Genomic DNA, 21,584 nt, shown 5'->3' on the forward strand with positions numbered 1-21,584 from the left:
GTGGCCATTCATACTCTGATTCTTCCCTCTCTCCTTAAAGAATGACAGGAAGATGGTTTCCCGCGGTTATCCACGGGGACGGTGATGAATTTTGTCACCATGTCATTCTCTAATAACAATTGCCAAAGAATAAAGAATTAGAAAAAAAAAAAAAAAAGAATTGCCAAAGAGTTGTTGGATACATGGAGACGTTTTAGCATTAGTTGGGTAGTTAGAAGGCTGTAGAGGGGGTGGGTGGGTGGTGGTCTTCTTAGATAGGTTTTCTGTATTTTGGTCAGACACCACTCCTGACTGGACAACTACATAAACAGAGCCAGTTTGACCTAGGCGCATTCCGAAAATCAATCCAAACCACTCTGTTTGACAACAGAAGCCTCCAAATGAGATATTCTCCCTCTCTCTCTACCTCCATGGAATTTCACTGTTCCTTTACCTAATTCTTCTGTAACCCTCTCTTCTTACATCCTATATCTCGCTGATTGTCCAGCTTTCTTCCAATGTGAACCGCCTAGAAGTCTTTCGACTATGGCACTATAGGACATATAGTAACATAGTAGATGACGGCAGATAAAGACCCGAATGGTCCATCCAGTCTGCCCATCCTGATTCAATTTAAATTTTTTCTTCTTAGCTATTTCTGGGCAAGAATCCAAAGCTTTACCCGGTACTGTGCTTGGGTTCCAACTGCCGAAACCTCTGTTAAGACTTACTCCAGCCCATCTACACCCTTCCAGCCATTGAAGACCTCCCCTGCCCATCCTCCACCAAACGGCCATACACAGACACAGACCTGGCCTAGTTCAATATTTAATATTATTTATTTATTTATTTAGATTTTTATCCCGTCCTCCCAGTAGCTCAGAACGGTCTACAAGTGAACATACACAATGGAGAGTAATTAGACATATAAGAAGTACAACAGGTTTAAATGTTTGGACTTACAAGAATGTGATGTAATTTAAATAAAGGGAGAATACAGCAAATTAAGAATAGAATTTAAATATAAGTAGTTTAGTTTAAGTACAGTTCTATGAGTTTAGATACAGTTTGTCAGTGTAAAGACTAAGAGAGGACTATACTGAAATTTAGGGAGAAGATAGGCAGGGGAGAGAGGAGAGAGGGGGGCTTAAGGGGGGTAGTAGACAGAGGGTGATCTTTAGTTGAAGAGGAGGGTCTTTATCAATTTACGGAATGTTAATAATGAGTTCTGTTGTCTGAGTTGAGGGGGGAGTTGGTTCCAGAGGTGTGGAATGAAGTGGCTGTAGGATCTGATTCTAAATTTCTGTGTTCATCCCATGCTTCATTGAACTCAGTCACAGTTTTACTCTCCACCACCTCTCTCGGAAGCGCATTCCAGGCCTCCACTACCCTCTCCGTAAAGTAGAATTTCCTAACATTGCCCCTGAATCTACCATCCCTCAACCTCAAATTATGTCCTCTGGTTTTACCATTTTCCTTTCTCTGGAAAAGATTTTGTTCTACGTTAATACCCTTCAAGTATTTGAACGTCTGAATCATATCTCCCCTGTCTCTCCTTTCCTCTAAGGTATACATATTCAGGGCTTCCATACGTCTCTCCTCATACGTCTTCTGGCGCAAGCCTCCTATCATTTTCGTCGCCCTCCTCTGGACCACCTCAAGTCTTCTTACGTCTTTCGCCAGATACGGTCTCCAAAACTGAACATAATACTCCAAGTGGGGCCTTACCAATGATCTGTACAGGGGCATCAACACCTTCTTCCTTCTACTGACTATGCCTCTCTTTATACAGCCCAGCATCCTTCTGGCAGCAGCCACTGCCTTGTCACACTGTTTTTTGCCTTTAGATCTTCGGACACTATAACCCCAAGGTCCCTCTCCCCGTCCGTGCATATCATAGTATCTTTCTTGAAGGTTTTCTAGTCTGTGGTCGATGACAACAAAATGGTGATTTGTCTGTCCAGTTTAGCTGCTTTGGTGGCTATTAGGTTGTCATATAGTTTTCTTCGTTTGACATTTTTGGATGATGGGTGTGTGAAAAGTGAGTGGGTTCTCCAGTGCCTGGATGAGGAGGATTGAGTTAGTCGGTTATTCCAGTAGGTTGGGCTTTCTCCGTTAATAGCTTTGAATAGTAGGCAGTAGAATTTGAAGTGTACTCTCACTTGTATTGGGAGCCAGTGTAGCTCTAAATGACAATATTATTCTTAAGACTTAGCCAAAAGGGAAGATTTAGAAACTAGAAAGAGTTTTATGGTCATTTCTCTAATAAGACATGAACTCTCTTTTTTTGTCAGGCCCTCCAAATCCCAAATGTGGCCCTGCAAAGACTTGGAGATCCATCAGGTTGGATGGCTACAGCTTCACTGGAGCTTAGGGGTGTTGGCCAGACGGAGCCAACTTTGGGGGCAACACCTGGGCCCCCCTAGATCCCTTCCCGTGGAGAAAGAGGAGTTTGGTTCGGAGGAAAAAAAAAAAAGAACCCCAACCAGGTTGCCGGCACAGTGGCTGTGCGCTGCCATAGGAAACACTCCTTTGCCTTTCAATCAACAGGGAGCATGTGACTACTTGTAACTGTTCAGTTTGTGACAAGCAGCTAAACGGTGTTCCCACTGTGGAAAGCGGAGAACACTAGCGGGTGTTTGTTCGGCCGCTTGTTCCATGGACGTGGGTGTGGTGGTGATGGCACCGGAAGGCTTGCTTGTTTCCCACGTGAGCAGCACGATGGTGGAACGGGCCTGTTTGGTGGCAGGAGATGATTTAAAGGCTGCAGTAGAGTGGGGGGGGGGAAGGCACAGGGGAGTATGGACTTGCAGTTCTTGCAGGCAGGACCCCTGCCTTTTTCCCCAGAGTTTGTTCTTTTGCTGCACAAAGCTTTTGTGTTGCAAAAGGCAAACTCAGATCGAGCAGGCGAGCATCCAAGGGGTAGTTTGGTTCAGGACTTTCTGGCCCTGCCAAGTTTGGGATTGGGGGGGGGGTCAGCAGGGAGCCAAATGGCGCAGGGTAGTTTTTGATGAGGAGGAAGTGCAGGCTTCCAACCCTGGTGTTTCTTGCTCGTTTTGGTTCCTCTAGGGTTCCAGAGGGACAAGAGTTGGATGAGGTGTTGGGGTCAGAGGCAGATAATTCCTCAGCGCTCTGTCTGTTTCATAGAGAGAAACTGACATTTATTTCTAAGGCACTAGAGTGCTTGCATATTTTTCAAACTGACCTAGGAGGGTCTGCCACATCGAATCCCCCTATGGCTGGCACTAGGAGGCCTCCTAAAGCCTTTCCGGTGCATGAAGCCATACAGGAGTTAATTTCTACACAATAGAATATACCGGAGTCAGGTCTCAGGGTAGCCAAGGCTATGAGGCAGTTATATCCAGTGGTTCAGGAGGAGCTGGACAAGTTTAAGCTTCCAAAGGTGGATGAGCTATTGGCGGCCATAACTAGGAAAACCACTCTACCCGTAGAGGGGGGAGTGGCGCTTAAGGATCCTCAGGACAGGAGGCTCGAGGCACCCTTGAAGTCATCCTTTGAGGTGGCAGCCCTGACTCTGCAGGCAGCCGTGTGCAGTTCTTATGTGGTACGGGCTTATCTTCAGTGGGTCCAATATTACAGAGAGACTAGTGGAGTCAGGGGAGGCTCTGACCCCGGAATTTCCGGAGCGGAGTCAGGGTTGGCATATCTGGCGGATGCCTTATACGATGTAGTTCGAGCTTCGGTGAAGCAGATATGTCTGTCAGTGGTATCCAGGCGACAGTAATGGCTTCAGCATTGGGCGGCAAATGCTGAATCCAAGTTGTGTTTGGTGCGGCTTCCTTTTAAGAGACATTTGTTGTTTGGAGAGGACCTGGATAAACTGGTAAAGAGTTTTGGGGACTCTAAGTCTCAGAGGTTACCAGAATATAAGCCTAGGAGTTTGGGTAGATCTCCATTGTCTAGGCCATGTTTTCGGGATACCAAAAGGTATAGATCATGGTATAAGGCTTCGTATAATACAGTTCCAGGTCCAAGCTTTCGCAGAAGTAGTCTTTCTTTCTGCCAAGCCTTCTTCTTCCCAGCCAGCTTGCCCCCAAACCACGCACTCTACCCAATTACGGGGTATTGGCTCCTTCCGCAGGTTGTATGGGGGACGGCTGACCTCGTTCCTGGCGGAATGGGCCAAAATAATGTCAGACCAGTAGGTCCTCAATATAGTTTACGAAGGTTACAAGTTAGAGTTCTTCGCTCCTGTCGCAGATTCTTTCTTGGTGTCCCTGTGTTCAGGGGCCAAAGTAGAGGTAGTGAGAAGTTCGCTCCAGGGGCTATTGGTCCTAGGGGCAGTGGTTCCGGTCCCTCCAGAACAGAGAGACCATGGGTGCTATTCCATTTACTTTGTGGTTGCGAAGAAAGGGAGATCCATCAGACTGGTTCTGGATCTCAAGAGGGTCAATCAATTCCTCTGTCAGACATTTCCAGATGGAAACAGTGAGGTCCGTGATTGCGGCCGTTCAGCCGGGGGAGTTCCTCACGGTGCTAGACCTTAAGGAAGCATATCTACATATTCCCATCTGGCTGCCACACCACCGTTATCTACGGTTTGTGATTCTCGGTCAGCATTATCAGTTTCGGGCTGTGCCTTTCAACTTGGACACAGCAACGCACACATTTTCGAAGGTGGTGGTGGTGGTGGTAGCAGCATTCCTTCACAGGGAAGGCATTTGGGTTCATCCTTACTTGGACGATTGGTTAATTCAGGCGTCCTCTCATCAGGAGAGCTTAAGAGTCACGCAAAGGGTGATTTCCCTACTTAAGGCCCTGGGATGGGTCATCAATTTTCCAAAGATTTCATTGGTTCCCTCACAGTCGTCGGAGCATCTGCGAGTCCTATTCGGTATGGCCCAGGGGAAAGTTTTTCTTTCACGGGTCAGGAGAAAGAAGTTACAATCTCAGATATGTCTGCTTTTTCAGGTCCCACTGCCAAGAGTTTGACATTATGTTCAGGTCCTAGGTTCCATGGTAGCAACTCTGGAGGCGGTTCCTTGAGCTTGCTTTCATATGAGGCCTTTGCAAAGGTCCCTTCTGACCAGATGATCGCCGATGTCTCAGGATTACGAACGGAGGCTAAAGTGGAGTTCTCAAGCCTTTCACAGCATGCAGTGGTGGTTAGAGGTAGATCACCTGTTCCAAGGAATGCCACTGGCAACACCAGACTGGCCAGCCTGACCGGGTGGGGGGGCTCAGTGCCTCCAATCCTCAGTGCAGGGCAGTTGGAATTCGGAGGAGGCTCAATGGTCTATCAATCTTCTGGAATTGAGAGCGATCAGGTTGGCTCTGTTAGAGTTTCAGCCACTGATTCAGGGCAAGCCGACTAGGGTTCTTTCAGACAGTGTCATGGTGGACACATATATCAACAGACAGGGGGGGTACGAGTAGCCAAGTGTTATCACGAGAGGCGCAGATGCTTCTTTGGGTGGAAGCTCATCTTCCTCTTCTATCAGCGGTGCACATTGCAGGGAAGGCCAACATTCAGGCGGACTTCCTCAGCAGGAATCTGCTGGATCCCGGAAAATGGGATTTGTCTCAACAGATGTTTCAACTCATTGTTCTCAAGTGGGGTCCGGAGATCGATCTTATGGCTTTGGCTCACAATGCCAAAGTCCCTCAGTTTTTCAGTAGATGCAGAGAATGGGCTTCGGAAGGGGTCAGTGCTTTAGTTCTTTCTTGGCCTCCACAGAAGCTGTATGTGTTTCCTCCCAGGCCGATGATAGGCCAAGTGTTACATCGGATTGCTCGTTTCCCGGGCTTAGTGATCTTGGTAGCTCTGGATTGGCCATGCTGTCCATGGGGACGCAGATGAGGCTGTCACAGGGCACTCTTCTTTGGTTTTCGGTGACTCCAAACTTACTCTTGCAAGGATTGGTTCAGATGGAAAATCCCTCCCACTTTGGTTTTACGGCCTGGCTATTGAAAGGCATAAGGGGTATTCTGAGCAGGTTATTGCTACTCTTCTGCAGGCAAAGAAGAGGTCTACCTCTACAGCTTATGCTAGGGTCTGGCGAGTGTTTGATTCTTGGTGCGGTGGGTTAGGGATTTCTCTCTTTCAGGCTTCCTTGTCCACATTCTTTCTTTCTTGCAAGATGGAGTTTCCAAAGGGTTAGCCTACAATTCCCTTCGGGTTCAAGTGGCGGCTATCGCCGTTACAGAGACCATGTCCGGATTGGAGTTTGCAGAGGGTTGATAGGGGCTCCTTTCGAACCTTTGGGTAACGCGACGCTCTAGGATTTACCTTGAAAGTGGTTTTTCTGGTGGCTGTGGCGTCTGCTAGGCGTTTATCGGAGTTGCAGGCATTGTCCTGCAGGGATCTGTTCTTGCGTTTCTCTGAGTCAGAGGTCTCGATTCGGACGTTCCTTCATTTCTTCCAAAGGTTGTTTCGCCTTTTTATGTCAATCAGTCCCTCTTCCTTCGTTCAGGGAAGAGGATTGGGGGTCACGGCTTCGTGCTTTGCATTTGCTGGATGTGCACGGGTGCGTTTGCGCTATCTTCAGGTTAATAATGATTTTCAACGTTTGGATCACCTCTTTGTGCCTTTTTCAGGACATAGAAAGGGTCTGGCGGCTTCCAAGGCCTCAGTGGCTCGTTGGGTCCGGGAGGCTATTGCTTCCGCGTATTTGTTGGCAGGCAAGTGTTTGCCGGAGGCTCTTCATGCTCACTCGACCAGGGCGATGGCTACGTCTTGGGCCGAGTCCAGGGGATTCTCCCTGGAAGAGATTTGTAGGGCGGCCACTTGGTCATCCTCGAATACATTTTCTAAGCATTACCGCTTGGATGTGGCGGAGCATGCAGATGCATCCTTTGGTGCTTCGGTCATTGCAGAGGCAGCATGTTCATCCCACCTGATTTGCTTTGCTACATCCCACCAGTCTCTTTATTCATCTGCTGCTGGCGCTAAGAAAGGAAAAATTATCGTTACCTGATAATTTTCTTTCCTTTAGAGGCAGCAGATTAATCCAGAGCTGCACCCGGTCTAGATTTCAGTTGTGGCTTCGCTCGCAGGCAGACACCGTTTTTGCTTATGGGAAAGAAGATTTTTTTGTATGCAGCTGCATTGTTCCTGATGTTTGGGCAAAGACCAATACTAACTGTCCAGGAGGGGTTCCATCCAAGATATACACCTGCAGGTCAGTTCTCTATTTCCACCTGCTGGTAGATGTATGCTATCCCACCAGTTTCTGGATTCATCTGCTGCGTCTTAAGGAAAGAAAATTATCAGGTAAGGACATCATTTTTCCATTGCGCTGAAAGGCGTACGCAGCGCTGTACGTTTAAATATGTAATAGACAGTTCCTGCTCAGAAGAGCTTACAATCTAATTTGGACTGACAGGATGTATAGAGTTGGGGACTTCCTTGCAGAGAGAATGATAGGATGGACATAGCAGCCTCTGGGTTTGAATACTGCTAGAGATGGCGCCTGACGTAATGACTCAGGCAGTCTGTTCCATGCATATGGTGTAGCAAGATAGATGGGACGGAGTCTGGAATTGGCAGAGGAGGAGAAGGGTATGTATAGGAGGGACTTGCCCGATTGGGGGGGGGGGAGAAGTGTGGAGAGAGATTGAGGTCTGCAGAGTGAGTGCATTTGTAGGTCAGTAAGACAAGTCTGAACTGTATTTGGAAATGGATGGGGAGCCAATGAAGTGACTTGAGCAGAGGGGACGGAGTCTGGAGTTGGCAGAGAAGGGTATGAATAGGAGGGACTTGCCTGATGGGGGGGAGGAGAAGTGTGGAGAGAGATTGAAGTCTGCAGAATGAGTGCACTTGTAGGTCAGTAAGACAAGTCTGAACTGTATTTGGAAATGGATGGGGAGCCAATGAAGTGACTTGAGCAGTTGGGACGGAGTCTGGAGTTGGCAGGAAGAAGGGTATGAATAGGAGGGACTTGCCCATTGGGGGGGGGGGAGAAGTGTGGAGAGAGATTGAGGTCTGCAGAGTGAGTGCACTTGAAGGTCAGTAAGAGGAGTCTGAATTGTATTTGGAAATGGATGGGGAGCCAGTGAAGTATGTGAGTATGGCGGCTCTTGTGTAATATAAGTTGTGTATCAGAATTTTGGAGGAGAGAGATGGTTGAGTGGAAGACCTGAGAGAAGCAAGTTGTAATTCCTGTAAACCGTGTCGAGCTCCACTTCCGTGGAGATGATGCGGTATATAAACTTAAGGTTTAGTTTAGTTTAGTTTAGTAATCTAAGTGAGAGGTGGTGAGAGTGTGGATAAGGATTTGGAAGTGTGCTCGGAAAGGAGAGGTCGGATTACAGGAAGCAGCAACAGGCTTTAGCGGTTTGTTGGATCTGAGAAGACAAGGAGAAAGAGGAGCCAAAGATGACCCCCAAGGTTGCAAGCTGCCTTTCAATTTCAGAAATTCACTACATGCATCTGTGTGGTCCTTGACACATCCAGAAAAATATGGACTGGATGACTAGAAAACAGAGCATCGTTTTTTCAGAAATATACTTTCAATAAATTAACCCCCCCCATTGGGCAAGTCCCTCCTATTCATACCCTTCTCCTTCTCTGCCAACTCCAGACTCCGTCCCATCTGCTCAAGTCACTTCATTGGCTCCCCATCCATTTCCAAATACAGTTCAGACTTGTCTTACTGACCTACAAGTGCACTCACTCTGCAGACCTCAATCTCTCTACACACTTCTCCCTACCCCCCCCCCCCCATCGGGCAAGTCCCTGTCGCCCAACACACCGACGAACCCAGGGTAGACATGATCTGGAGCGACTTCTCTATCCCCACCTGGAACCAATTCTGCAAACTCTACTCAAAATATGCCGATTCATACTGCAGATTAGACAACTGCCCACCTAACGTCATGAAAGCTGCTCCAGTCGCCTTCAAAGCCAAGCTACACGATTGGCTCTCCTCCCTTTTGCTGTCTGGCACATTCCCCAAGGAGTTAGGTAAGATACTAATCACACCGATTATAAAAAATCCCAAGGAATCCATTAAGTCGACCTCTAACTACAGGCCCATTGCTAACATCCCCTTTTTTGTAAAGCTGATGGAAAGACTGGTAAACCAGGATTTAGTATCGTACCTCGACAAATTCAGCATACTTTATGACAACCAATCTGGTTTTTGTTCTGGGTTCAGCACGGAAACAGTTATTGTTTTACTGCTGGACTCCCTCCTGAATCTATTCAGCCAAGGCTTCTTCAGCTAGATTTGAGTAGTGCCTTCGACTTAGTCGATCATGCCATCCTAATTGACTGCTTAGAATCAATTGGACTCTCCGACAATGTACTGAAATGGTTCCAAGGTTTCCTGACTAAACGGTCCTACCAAGTCCATATCGATAACAATCTATCCCCCTGCTGGGCAAACCCATGCGGAGTCCCTCAGGGCTCCCCCCTATCCCCCACCCTTTTCAACATTTACCTTGCCTCATTGGCGGCCCTACTACAAAAATTAAAGATCAAATTTTACATCTATGCTGATGACCTCACCATAATCCATCCTCTAACAAACCTAACTCCAGAATTGAAGAACCAACTATCATCAACATTGGATCATATTGAATCATGGATGACTGAGTTCAGACTGAAACTCAACTCTGAAAAAAATAAATTCTTCCTGGTGAGCCCAAATGACAAAATTAAAGATACTTCAATTTCCCTGAACGGACAAACCTTCCCCATTGTCGATTCCATAAAAATCCTGGGTGTGACGCTAGACCGCTACCTCACTCTAGATATTCACACAGATTCACTGATCAAAAAAGGATTCTTGACACTATGGAAACTCAGAACCATCAGAAAGTATTTTGATGCAGCATCCTTTCGCCTACTGGTACAATCCTCCATCTTGAGCCTACTCGACTACTGTAATATCATCTATCTGGGGTCCCTCAAGAAAACCTTACATAGACTCCGAATCATACAAAATTCTGCAGTGTGACTGATCTTCGGTATAAAAAATGGGACCACATAACCCCCTACTACCAAAAACTCCACTGGCTACCACTAGAAGCAAGAGTGCTATTCAAATTTCCCTGTCTTTGCTTCAAATCTGTCCTTGGCATGGCCCCCTATACCTGGTCTCCCACTTTAAATTCAATTGTTCCACCAGACCCACACGTAGAATACGTCTGTTCAGCCACCTTTCAATAAAAACCTGCCAATACAAAAGATTCCTAAACAGAACGCTAGCCTTCCAAGCAAGTCAACAAAACAACTGGCTAGGCAACTTCATCAAACTCTCCTCATCCTACCTTAACTTCAGAAAACTAATTAAAACAAATCTGTTGGATGGAGATGGCAAACTACAGACCAGTGAGTCTCACTTCAATAGTGAGCAAACTAATGGAAACCCTAATCAAACGCCAATTGGATAGGATCATGGATGAGGAGAATCTGCGGGATCCCCGCCAACATGGATTTACTAAGGGGAGATCCTGCCAATCCAACCTGATCGGCTTCTTTGACTGGGTGACGAGGAAGCTGGATGTTGGTGAGTCCCTGGACATCGTCTACCTGGATTTCAGCAAAGCATTTGCTAGCGTGCCACACCGCAGGTTGCTGAACAAGATGAGTTCTTTAGGTTTGAGCGACACATTAACCAAATGAACATAAGAACATAAGAAGTTGCCTCCACCGGGATCAGACCAGAGGTCCATCGCACCCAGCGGTCCGCACCCGCGGCGGCCCATCAGGTCCATGACCTGTCAAGTGTTCCCTGCCCTAAAAAAACCTATCCTTACTTCTATCTGTATCCCTCAATCCCCTTTTCCTTCAAGAATTTATCCAAACCTTCTTTGAATCCCTGTAGTGTCTTCTGCCCCACCACTACCTCCGGGAGTGCGTTCCATGTGTCCACCACTCTCTGGGTGAAGAAGAACTTCCTGGCATTGGTTCTAAACCTATCCCCTTTCAGTTTCTCCGAGTGCCCCCTTGTACTTGTTGTTCCCCACAGTCTGAAGAATCTGTCCCTGTCTACCTTATCTATGCCTTTCAGGATCTTGAAAGTTTGTATCATGTCTCCTCTAAGTCTCCTCTTTTCCAGGGAGAACAGCCCCAGCTGTTCTAGCCTGTCGGCATATGAAAGGTTTTCCATACCTCTTACCATTTTCGTCGCTCTTCTCTGGACCCCCTCAAGCAATGCTATGTCCTTCTTGAGGTACGGCGACCAATACTGGACACAGTACTCCAAATGCGGGCGCACCATTGCACGGTACAGTGGCATGATGACTTCCTTTGTCCTGGTCGTGATACCCTTCTTGATGATACACAGCATTCTGTTTGCTTTCTTTGAGGCTGTTGCGCATTGTGCTGATGCTTTCATTGTTGTATCCACCAGCACACCCAGGTCTCTTTCAAGGGTACTTACATCTAGCAATGTTCCCCCCATTGTATAGCTGAACATCGGGTTCTTTTTCCCAACATGCATGACCTTGCATTTCTCTATATTAAAACGCATCTGCCACTTTTTGGCCCACTCTTCCAGCTTCGTTAGGTCCCTTTGCAGGTTTTCACAGTCTTCCGTGGTTCTAACCCTGCTGCAGAGTTTGGTGTCATCTGCAAATTTGATAACCTCACATTTCGTCCCTGTCTCCAGATTGTCTATGGGTTGGGAACTGGCTTGGAGGTAGGCTTCAGAGGGTGATGGTGAATGGCACCCCCTCTGAGATGTCGGAGGTGATAAGTGGAGTGCCACAGGGCTCCGTCCTGGGCCCGATCTTGTTCAACATCTATATAAGAGACCTGACAGAAGGGCTCCGAGGTAGAATAACATTGTTCGCCGATGATGCCAAACTGTGCAATGTAGTGAGCAAAAGCACAACAGACAAAAAAGCAATGACAGACGATATGGTGCATGACTTACTTCTGCTGGAGCACTGGTCTAGGTCCTGGCAACTCAGTTTCAATGCCAAAAAATGCAAAGTCATGCACCTGGGAAGTCAGAATCCATGCAAGATCTACACCCTAAATGGCGAGATCCTGACAAGAACTGTAGCAGAAAGAGACTTGGGGGTGATTGTCAGGGAAGACATGAAGTCTGCAAACCAAGTGGAGCAAGCTTCATCCAAAGCAAGGCAAATCATAGGTTGCATACGCAGGAGTTTCGTCAGCCGTAAACCTGAAGTCATTATGCCACTGTATAGATCCATGGTGAGACCGCACCTGGAGTACTGTGTGCAATTCTGGAGGCCGCATTACCGCAAGGATGTGCTGAGACTGGAATCGGTCCAGAGGATGGCCACCAGGATGGTCTCGGGACTCAGGGAGCTCCCGTACGAGGAGCGGTTGGGGAATTTGCAGCTCTACTCACTCGAGGAGCGTCGAGAGAGGGGAGATATGATCGAGACATTCAAATATCTCACGGGCCGCATCAAGGTGGAAGAAGACATCTTCTTCTTCAAGGGTCCCGCGGCAACAAGGGGGCATTCGTGGAAAATCAGGGGCGGGAAACTGCACAGTGACACTAGGAAGTTCTTCTTCACTGAAAGGGTGGTTGATCGCTGGAATAGTCTTCCACTTCAGGTTATTGAGGCCAGCAGTGTGCCGGATTTTAAGGCCAGATGGGATAGACATGTGGGATCTATCCGCAAAGATAGATAGGGAGGATCACTGGAGTGGGCAGACTTGATGGGCCATGGCCCTTATCTGCCGCCTATTTCTATGTTTCTATGATTTGTAAACCCTCTATCGCACTCCTTTTCACATCTTCTTGTTTCCCCACATTGTGACTTTATGTAACCCAAATCCTCCCTGTTATTTTCCTTCACTGACTGTCCAGCTCTTCTTGTTGTAAACCGCCTCGAACTACTATGGCTTTGGCGGTATATAAAAATAAAATTATTATTATTATTACTAATGCGTAGCGTGGGTTTTAGCGCCAGCAGCGGCGGTAACTGATCTGACACTCATAGAATTCCTATGAGCATCGGAGCAGTTACCGTGGCTGCCGGCGCTAAAACCTGCACTGCGTGTTAGTAAAGAAGAGGGTAATTTTTTCCTGTTCAGTTTGCAAAGTAAAGGATAGCCCTTGAAGCAATTTCCTCCAGAGAGGATTCTAACAAGTTAGTCAAATTTAGGGGACTAAATTTGGGTTCTTTTATTAAACTATCGCCAACTGCCCCAGATTGAGGTCCAAAAACATATTGCCATTGAGAAATTTGCATATTTCTCTCGTTATCAAATAGCAATATCTCCCTTCAAGTATGTATGTAAGAATAATCTCTGGAGAAAGAAGGCAGCAAATTGGAGAATTCAAAATACGTAATACGATTTTCTAGTAAAAGCTGAAGAAGCTGATTGGACATTATAGATAGAAGTCGATATCTGTGTCAGTTTGGCATCTACTAACTTTGCTTTTAAGTCCAACTCATGAAGTTTGTCAACGGAATTGTTAACTTTATACACTCTTCAGTCCTAAATTTCAGTCTCTTGAGAATGATCCACTGTTTTGGCTAAGTTGGGATAAACTACTACTACTACTATTTATTATTTCTATGGGCGTATGCAACGCTGTACGTTTTTACATACAATAAACAGTCCCTGCTCAGAAGAGCTTACAATCTAATTTAGACAGGACATTTCAGGGTTGGGGAGATTATGGTAGAGGAATACAGATAGCATATTCACTTTCTTAATTTCTTTACTGTGAGGAAATGAGGGTATAAAGTTCAAAGTTCACTTTATTAGTAGTAGACCTCGAAGACTCGACACGGACAGTGTTTCATCAACTATTCCTTTGTCAAAAGTTTCAAAGAGCGCAGATCAATGTTTAGAGCGAGCAGAGAAAAAACCGGCATCCAAAGCAAAGCTAATGGTCACTGTCCGTGTCGAGTCTTCGCAGTGCTCCTACTAATAAAGTGAACTTTGAACTTTACACCTGTGGCTGAATGATTGACATCCCATCCTCATGACTTCTCCGTTGAGGCCTTTCTGGCCTTTTCTCTTCAGTGTCTTTTTTTTTTTTTTTAATAATTCTTTATTCATTTTTGACTCTTACAACAAGTGTACAATATTCAATCATATAATTTGTACAAATCACTTGACATTCTTAACAATTATTATCCATTACATATAAAAAAGACTCCCCTCCCCCACCCAACCCAATCATCATTAAATCACATAACAAACCTCCCCATCCCCACCCTAACTATATTCCTATGTAATAACATAACTTTCTTCAGTGTCTTAATTTCTTTACTTATATTTTGTGTTCCACATTTGCTTGTTTTGCAAAGCTTTTTGTTTCCTTTTTTTGTTGTTGTTGAAATGAATTTCTCAATCGGCTTTTGATAGCCTTTATGATTTGAATCCCCTTCTAAACATAATGAATGTTTTGCCTTCCAGAAATGCTGGTTTCACTGTTTATGATGAATAAGCTAGAATCGATTGACAGACAGATGTTAATTACAAACCATAAACACATGTTAAACTTTGTATGTACTCAAATTGTTTGTTAAGATCTACACCTGATGTTGCAAATATTTTTGATGACGGAGAAGAGGAGGAACAAGTTGCAAGTAATAAGGTAAGAGAAAGTGCACTTTTTTTCCTTTCAAAATAATGGGGGTCCACAGCCTATTTTATTGATTGGGATTTATGAACTGCCTTTATGAAGAGATTTACCCAAGGCGGTGTACAGCAGCTATAATTCAACCTAAAACTTACAATGTAAAAAGACCAAATCTAAACATAAATACAGTGGATATAAGTTAAAATCAGTAAACTGAAACTTAATAATAGGATATAGTCATTAAGAGCGCTGAAATTCAAGTGAGAGAGATAATACATACTAAAAGGAAGACATCATACTTATGAAGCATCTACTAGCAGAGATACATGACGCTAATGCTTTTCTATTGTATTATCTCATTTGTAAGAAACGGAAAAGTTTGTAAAAGCCGTGGCGGCCCCTGGGTCAAAGACCAGTGCCCTAACTGAGACCAGCCCTACCTGCGTCCATTCTGGTTCAGCAGGAACTTGTCCAACCTTGTCTTGAATCCCTGGAGGGTGTTTTCCCCTATAACAGCCTCCGGAAGAGCGTTCCAGTTTTCTACCACTCTGGGTGAAGAAGAACTTCTTTACATTTGTATGGAATCTATCCCCTTTTAACTTTAGAGAGTGCCCTCTCGTTCTCTCTACCTTGGAGAGGGTGAACAACCGGTCTATCTAAGTCTATTCCCTTCATTATCTTGAATGTTTCGATCATGTCCCCTCTCAGTCTCCTCTTTTCAAGGGAGAAGAGGCCCAGTTTCTCTAATCTCTCGCTGTACGATAATGCCTCCAGCCCCTTAACCATTTTGGTTGCTCTTCTCTGGACCCTTTAGTATATGTCTGATAGCTTCAGCTGCGGGGCAACTAAAAGATGATCCCTCCCCTTTGGGCTACCTGCCCGGGAGCTTCCTGTCCTGCTCAGTTTGTTCCTGCAGCTTCACTGCATGGTTGAAATTAATTCTGCTTGGGATTTGCTTTCAATTCCTAGTCTTTTTTTATTTATTTTGTGGGTTTGCCCATGTGCTGCGGATCAACTCTGTGCGAGTGATCCTTAAATTTTGTCTGCTTCTGGAGGGTGCTCTGTAAGCCTGAAACTGCAGTAAGCCCTCTGGACAGCCTGCATCTCTCCCCTGGTTCGTCCGCAAAGGGGTAGAGCGCAGGCTGCAAGAATCCTAAAAAGAAAAAGCTTTAAATACAAGTTGTATTAATTGTGCTGTTAGCATGACTTAATAAAAATACTCGTACAGCATGCTCAGTAGGTGCAGTTTCTAAAAACATACTATATATAATGTACATGCTATATGTGTTCAAATACAGTGTATTCGTATATTGATAAAGAATTTCTCATATTATTTTTGAGCTTTTTTTTGTTTGTGCTCCATATACAGACAGGTGGAATTCCCCCCGCTGGGGTGGGAGGTAATATCGCATCCTTCAAGTCACATGACCAAGAACGGCACCCAACTACAAGCAGGAGACAGACCTCCTCAGCAGTCAGCAGTCAGGCCTCTGCTTTCTCTACAAGGAATGACTTCTTTGTTGATTCAGGTAGCTGCTGTGTTGTAACTTCCCTTCTTTAAACTCTGTGGCCACAGGGGTCCAGATCCAGGTTGATCAGAAAGGCTGCAGTGACAGTGTTCACAGCCCCTGTGAGATGAGAATTTGGACAGTTGCTCAACATCCCCACCCACTGGTCAGATGCCAGGTCCATGTTAGCTAGATACTGGTAGGAGCTGCAGTTCATAGTCTCTGGCTGGGAATTGTCCTTGTGATGGGAAGGACTGTAAAAATAAGGGTGCATGTAGATGAGGGTTTAGGTAAAGTAGCTCAGTAGGGACCACTTCTGATTGAGCTGCAAGCATAATAGGAGACAGGCCAAAATCAGTGGAGCTTTATACGACTGTCTAATCCATTATTGACTGAAAAAGGCTTATCACTTCAAACTCCTTGTTACTGTTTACTTTTCTCCTGTAATCATAATAAGTACATTTATTCAACATTGCAAAGATTCAGTCAGATCAGTGGGCGAGTGCTTGACTTGTTCCCCAGAACAGCTGTGGTGTCTCCCATTATCTGATTTCAGCCTATGCCAGCTAATGGCTGATGCTATTTGTGTAATCTTTGCCCTTCTCCCTGCTTTAGAACACTATGACATTCCAGTAGTTTATCAAGTGTGAAACTCTTATTATTCTCTGCTTTAGTTGTCCCCTACTCATCATCCTATACAGTCAAGTCTGCCAGGCATATGGAAAGCATCTTTAATTTTTCATGAGCCCTTCCTCACTGTTACTACTTTCTTGGGGGCTAACCAGTCCCCTTTTTGTGTTTTCTTCCTCCTTCTCCAGCACACTGTTCAGGTATCTCTCATTTACTTTGCATCCATATCAGACCAGTCCAAAACATGCAGGTTATGTCCGTTGACCACTATATGGAGACAAAGAAATAGTGTTGCACTGTGCCCTTAAGGAATGAATCACACAGAGCTATTTTGTTTCTCTATTTCCATCTGCTGGTTGATGGGCATAACTCACATGTTTTAAACAGGTCTGGTAGGACTAAAGGAAAGAAAATTATCAGGTAAGACATACATTCTCCTTAGCCTCTGATTCTCATCTTGTTGTGAAATGAATTATTTTTTACGAGATCTTTCATCTCTTGATACTGGTTTGTAAAATGCAATGCTTTTAAGTATTTGAAACAGTAAATCATGTAGAGTAAAAAACCAAACCAAAACTAAGCATCCCTGATGTTTGATGTTCAGAGATCCCTGACTTTATGGCTCTTGTTCTAGTTACTATATCTGTACTTTTACTCATAATGTATTCTTTTCCTGTGCTCTGTCTTTTCTGAGTTCAGATGATACGAGGGTTACCACCATCTCTACCATCTCTACTCAACCTGCAGTCCTGCAGGTTAGCCCACAGCTGGGTAGCTCAGGTGGTGAGGATGACGGCGGTGGCACAGAGGACAGTGAGGAAGAAGGGGAGGAAGCTCAGCTGATGGTTCTGGACCCAGACCATGTAAGCAAGTCCAGGACTTGAACAACTGTGTCATATTGTGACTTAATTTTAGATTAGGTACTTCAAGAACATTTTTTTATAATATTTAAAAAATGGCATTTGTGAATGAGATCATGTGAGGACACACCAACTTTCTTTTTTTTTGAATGTTTAACATTTTTTTTTAATTTTTTCATATAACAACAAGTGTATCATAAAAATTCATACAATTACCTTAAGTATACACTTGATATCTCCATAACATATTGTACATACAACATATCTTATATAATCCTTACTACAATTTTAGACATCAGGTTTATTCTCTTTATCATAAAATATAAATAAATTATCATAATAGTTATTATACTGTGTGCAACTAACAACTTTCTTATTTAGTGAACTCAGCTTATAAAATGCACAGTTTTAATTTCTTTTTAAATCAAACTATTTTTCAAACTGATAGGGTGGACAGCATATTGCATATTAGATTATGAGAAGATCTGTGCCGAAGCTTCAAAAGAAAAATAGATTCATCCACTAAAAAGCAGCTGATCTGTGGAATTCTGACCAAATTTCTATCATGGGTTAAAGCTGGACCAGAGTTTTAAAGTGGCCCAAACATTTTTATGCTTGTTTTGTAGCCTCTGATGACAAGATTTCAATCTGCATTGAAGAATTACTTCACCAAAGAGCTGCAAACTTTGGAACTGGACCTCCGTGAAATGGTACGTTATAACCAGGGCTGGAATTGGCAACTCTGAGAAGGCTGACAATCTTGAAACATCAAGAACAGAACCTTGATTTCTTTGTGATATTTATATTGGAGGCACCTTTAAAGCATATCGGAATAATGTGACTAGGAAAGGTAGAAATGATCATTAGATTAAACACAAGCTGAGAAATGTGGAGACATACAGACGCCGGGTTCATACTTTCAATTAGACCAGTATGTGCCGTGGCAAGATTCCGGGTGTGCCTCGAGAGACATATCCTGTAGGCAGTTGGCCAGCACCGGCACTTCTTCTTGCCAGTGCGTCTCCTCCTCTCTGCACCCCCCTCCCCCCCACTGGCATAGTAATTTCAAGGTAGCAAGTTCAGGGCCCCGTCTGGAGGGTCTCTGCACATGCAAGGATGTTGATGTGATGATGTCACACATGCACGCAACGTCATCGTGTCAATGTCTGCGCATGCCCAGAGGCCGTCCAGACGTGGCCCCGCGTTTAGTGAAACATAGAAACGTGATGGCAGATAAATGGCCCATCCAGTAACCATTATCTCTTCCTCTCCCCGAGAGATCCCACGTGCCTATCCAAGGCCCTCTTTAATTCAGACCATCTCTGTCTCCACCACCTCTTCCGGGAGACCCTTTCTGTAAAAAAATATTTCCTTAGATTACTCCTGAGCCTCTCACCTCTTAACTTCATCTTATGCCCTCTCATTCCAGAGCTTCCTGACCCAGTCTGCCACTTTGGGACCCATCCCGAGAGCACTCAGTTTATTTATTAGACATCTGTGTGGAACACTCTCAAAGGCTTTGCTAAAATCTAAATACATCACATCCAGTGCACATCCTCTATCCAATTCCCTGGTCACCCAGTCAAAGAAATTGATCAGATTTGTCCAACAAGACCTACCTCTAGTGAATCCATGTTGCCTCCGCTCCTGTAATCACAGGATTCCAGAAACTTGTCCAGGCGCTGAATTAGACTGTGCCCCGAATTATGACTTCATTAAATAGAAATGTACAGCCCTAACTTAGATACTGCATCATCCTTGTAGCTTCCAAGCAGTGCAATGTCCTGGTAGAGCCCTGGCCTTGTCATATAATTGTCTTTTCTCTTCTCGCTCTAGGTGATATCCTTGAAGAGAACCAAGAAAGAACGCGAGGAGCTGGGCGTGATCCTCTATGGTCTGCAGCAGGAACTGGCTCAGCTGCAGCTGGGCTTAGAAAAACTCCATGACCGCCACTCGCAGTCAGTCATGCAGCGCAGGCAGTGGGAGGAGGAGCTGGAAGTCATCAGGGAGCTGTATAAGAAGACTCGTGAGATAACTAATGAGGAGCGCAAGAGAGGTAGAGCATGAGGCAATTCTGGAGAGGCGCTGTAGAGAAGGGTGTAGAAATAGGGTTTGCATAAGAGACGATGGTGATATTTTTAAAATCTACAACCTTTGACAGATGGAAAAGTGTATCTAAGCGCCTAGAACGTTTTACATTACATTTGTTAATGTATAACAATATTTAACTGTTTTTGATGTATTGAGAATGGAACTTTTGTAAGGGGAGGGAGGGGTTGGGAGAGTTTTCTAACTTGATATCAATTGTTTAGATACTAGGAATAGTTCATAATATTCAAAATATTATAGAATATAGGTATTGGCTGAAAAGTTATATTCTTTAGCACTCTCCAGACCAGTAGAGGTTAATCGTTACGAATGGGTATATATCCAATCATGACCAGCAGGTGGAGACTGAAAACAAAACTTTGGGACAGTATATACTATCCTCCCTTCTCTATTTCCCTCAGTCTTCTTTCAGTCTCCAGCAGGTGTTGATGTGATCTGTACCCATCTCCCTAGGTAGGGCTGTTGGAATTTGTTTAGGGGGTTTATAGTCCCTGTTTTTGGCCGGACGGAGCTTGGGCGGGCCCTGTTTGGGGGTTCGTCCGACCTCGGGGGTGTCAAACCCGGCGGGTCTCGAGTGGGGTCCCTCCCCCCACTTCCTCCACCTCCCCACATTTTTTTAGAGGAGCCTCAGCAGTAAGCCTTGCCCCCTAAATCAAGCAAGGCATATTGCTTCGAGAGCCTGTGGAGTCTGTTCTGTAAAAAAAAAAAAATAAATAAAAATAAAAATCCTGAGGTAGTGCTGGTCTGGAGGGTTGTTTCCCTTTAAGAAAACTGTATTTTACTGTATTTTTTCAACTAACCGGCACTTTTTTATAGCTAGGTCGCGTATGGAGCAATGAGCACTTCTAAAGGGAAAAATTGCTCATTGTGCTCCAGACGCGAGGCACTCGCGGCCGGCCTGTGCAAGCGGTGTTCAGGCCGGTGCGGTGGAGGAGCTCCGTCGGCAGCGGCTGCAGGCGCCCAGAGCTCCCCGCCGATGGTGCCTCGCGAGTCGGCAGGGAGCAGTGGGGAAGCCCGGTCTTCTCCATCCGCCCACGGAGGGATTCCCCGAACCGCCGACGGTCGGGTTTTTGAGGATTCCCTCTCAGCTGATTTTTTGACAGCTGATGCCGGCTTGCCTGTTTTAGCGGCTGAGACTGTTCAGGTTTCTCAGCCGCTACAGGCTATGGAGGGAGCTTTTTTGGCGGGAAAGTCGCCATCTTCTCTGTCTGGCCCCTCCATTTTGTCTTCCACCTCAGGTGACCTTCCCCCTGTTTTGTCCATGCAGGGGCAAGTTTCTGCTGGGTCCCCTGCTTTGGCAGGGAGTCCCTTGGGACCCTCGGGGGGTTTTCTCCTGATTTCTTTTTTTCTTTATGCAGAGCCTATTTTCAGGCGGCTGGGGGTCCCGGTTGCGCCCAGGGGGTTTCGGGGGGTGGGGTTTCCTCCGCGCTCCCTGCGGCTTTGCCTCTCTCGTCTGGTGTGGCGTCCCCTCCGCCGCCTCCCTTGTCCAAGCGTCCGCGGGTGTCGTGGGACGAGGATTTGTGGTCGGAGGAACGTGTCGGTCTGGAGGAGGACCTCGACCCTTCTGAGGAATTCCAGGACCCTCTGGAGGGGACGGAAGCTGGCGGCGGGTTGTCGGGTTTCCCGTTCGCCGGTGAAGAGGCGTCCGTGGTGCGCCTTTTTCAGAGAGATGAGCTGCCTGACCTTATTCAACAGGTTTCGTCGGTTTTGCGTTTTGAGGACGCGCCGCCGGAGACTCCGCGTGTGGGGGACCCTCTGTTATGGGGGATCCGTTCCGTTTCCCGCTCTTTTCCTATGCATCAGGATATTCGGGATATTATTCTGGAGCAGTGGAAAACGCCGGAGACGCCGTTTCGTCTGGCGCGCAGCATAGCTCGCTTGTATCCCATTCCAGAAGGGGATCGGGCTACGTTAGCATCGCCAGTCGTTGATGCGGTGGTCTCGGCAATTTCCAAGCGGCATACCGTGCCGGTTGAGGGCGGTTCTGCCTTGCGGGACTCCGAGGA

The 21,584-nt window shown here is 45.7% G+C and overlaps 1 protein-coding gene across 1 annotated transcript in view; it reads left to right on the top strand.

Moving 5' to 3' along the window:
* CCDC40 (coiled-coil domain containing 40) overlaps positions 1-21,584 on the top strand; it is a 119,046-nt gene that overhangs the window by 4,165 nt on the left and 93,297 nt on the right. The window contains exons 2-6 of the mRNA XM_033960558.1: positions 14,420-14,486; positions 15,841-16,000; positions 17,309-17,472; positions 18,096-18,179; positions 19,306-19,525. Coding sequence (XP_033816449.1) covers positions 14,420-14,486; positions 15,841-16,000; positions 17,309-17,472; positions 18,096-18,179; positions 19,306-19,525 — 695 coding nt within the window. The remainder of the gene's footprint in view (positions 1-14,419; positions 14,487-15,840; positions 16,001-17,308; positions 17,473-18,095; positions 18,180-19,305; positions 19,526-21,584) is intronic.

This window comes from Geotrypetes seraphini, chromosome 10 (assembly GCF_902459505.1).
Source record: "Geotrypetes seraphini chromosome 10, aGeoSer1.1, whole genome shotgun sequence".
NCBI classification, from domain to species: domain Eukaryota; kingdom Metazoa; phylum Chordata; class Amphibia; order Gymnophiona; family Dermophiidae; genus Geotrypetes; species Geotrypetes seraphini.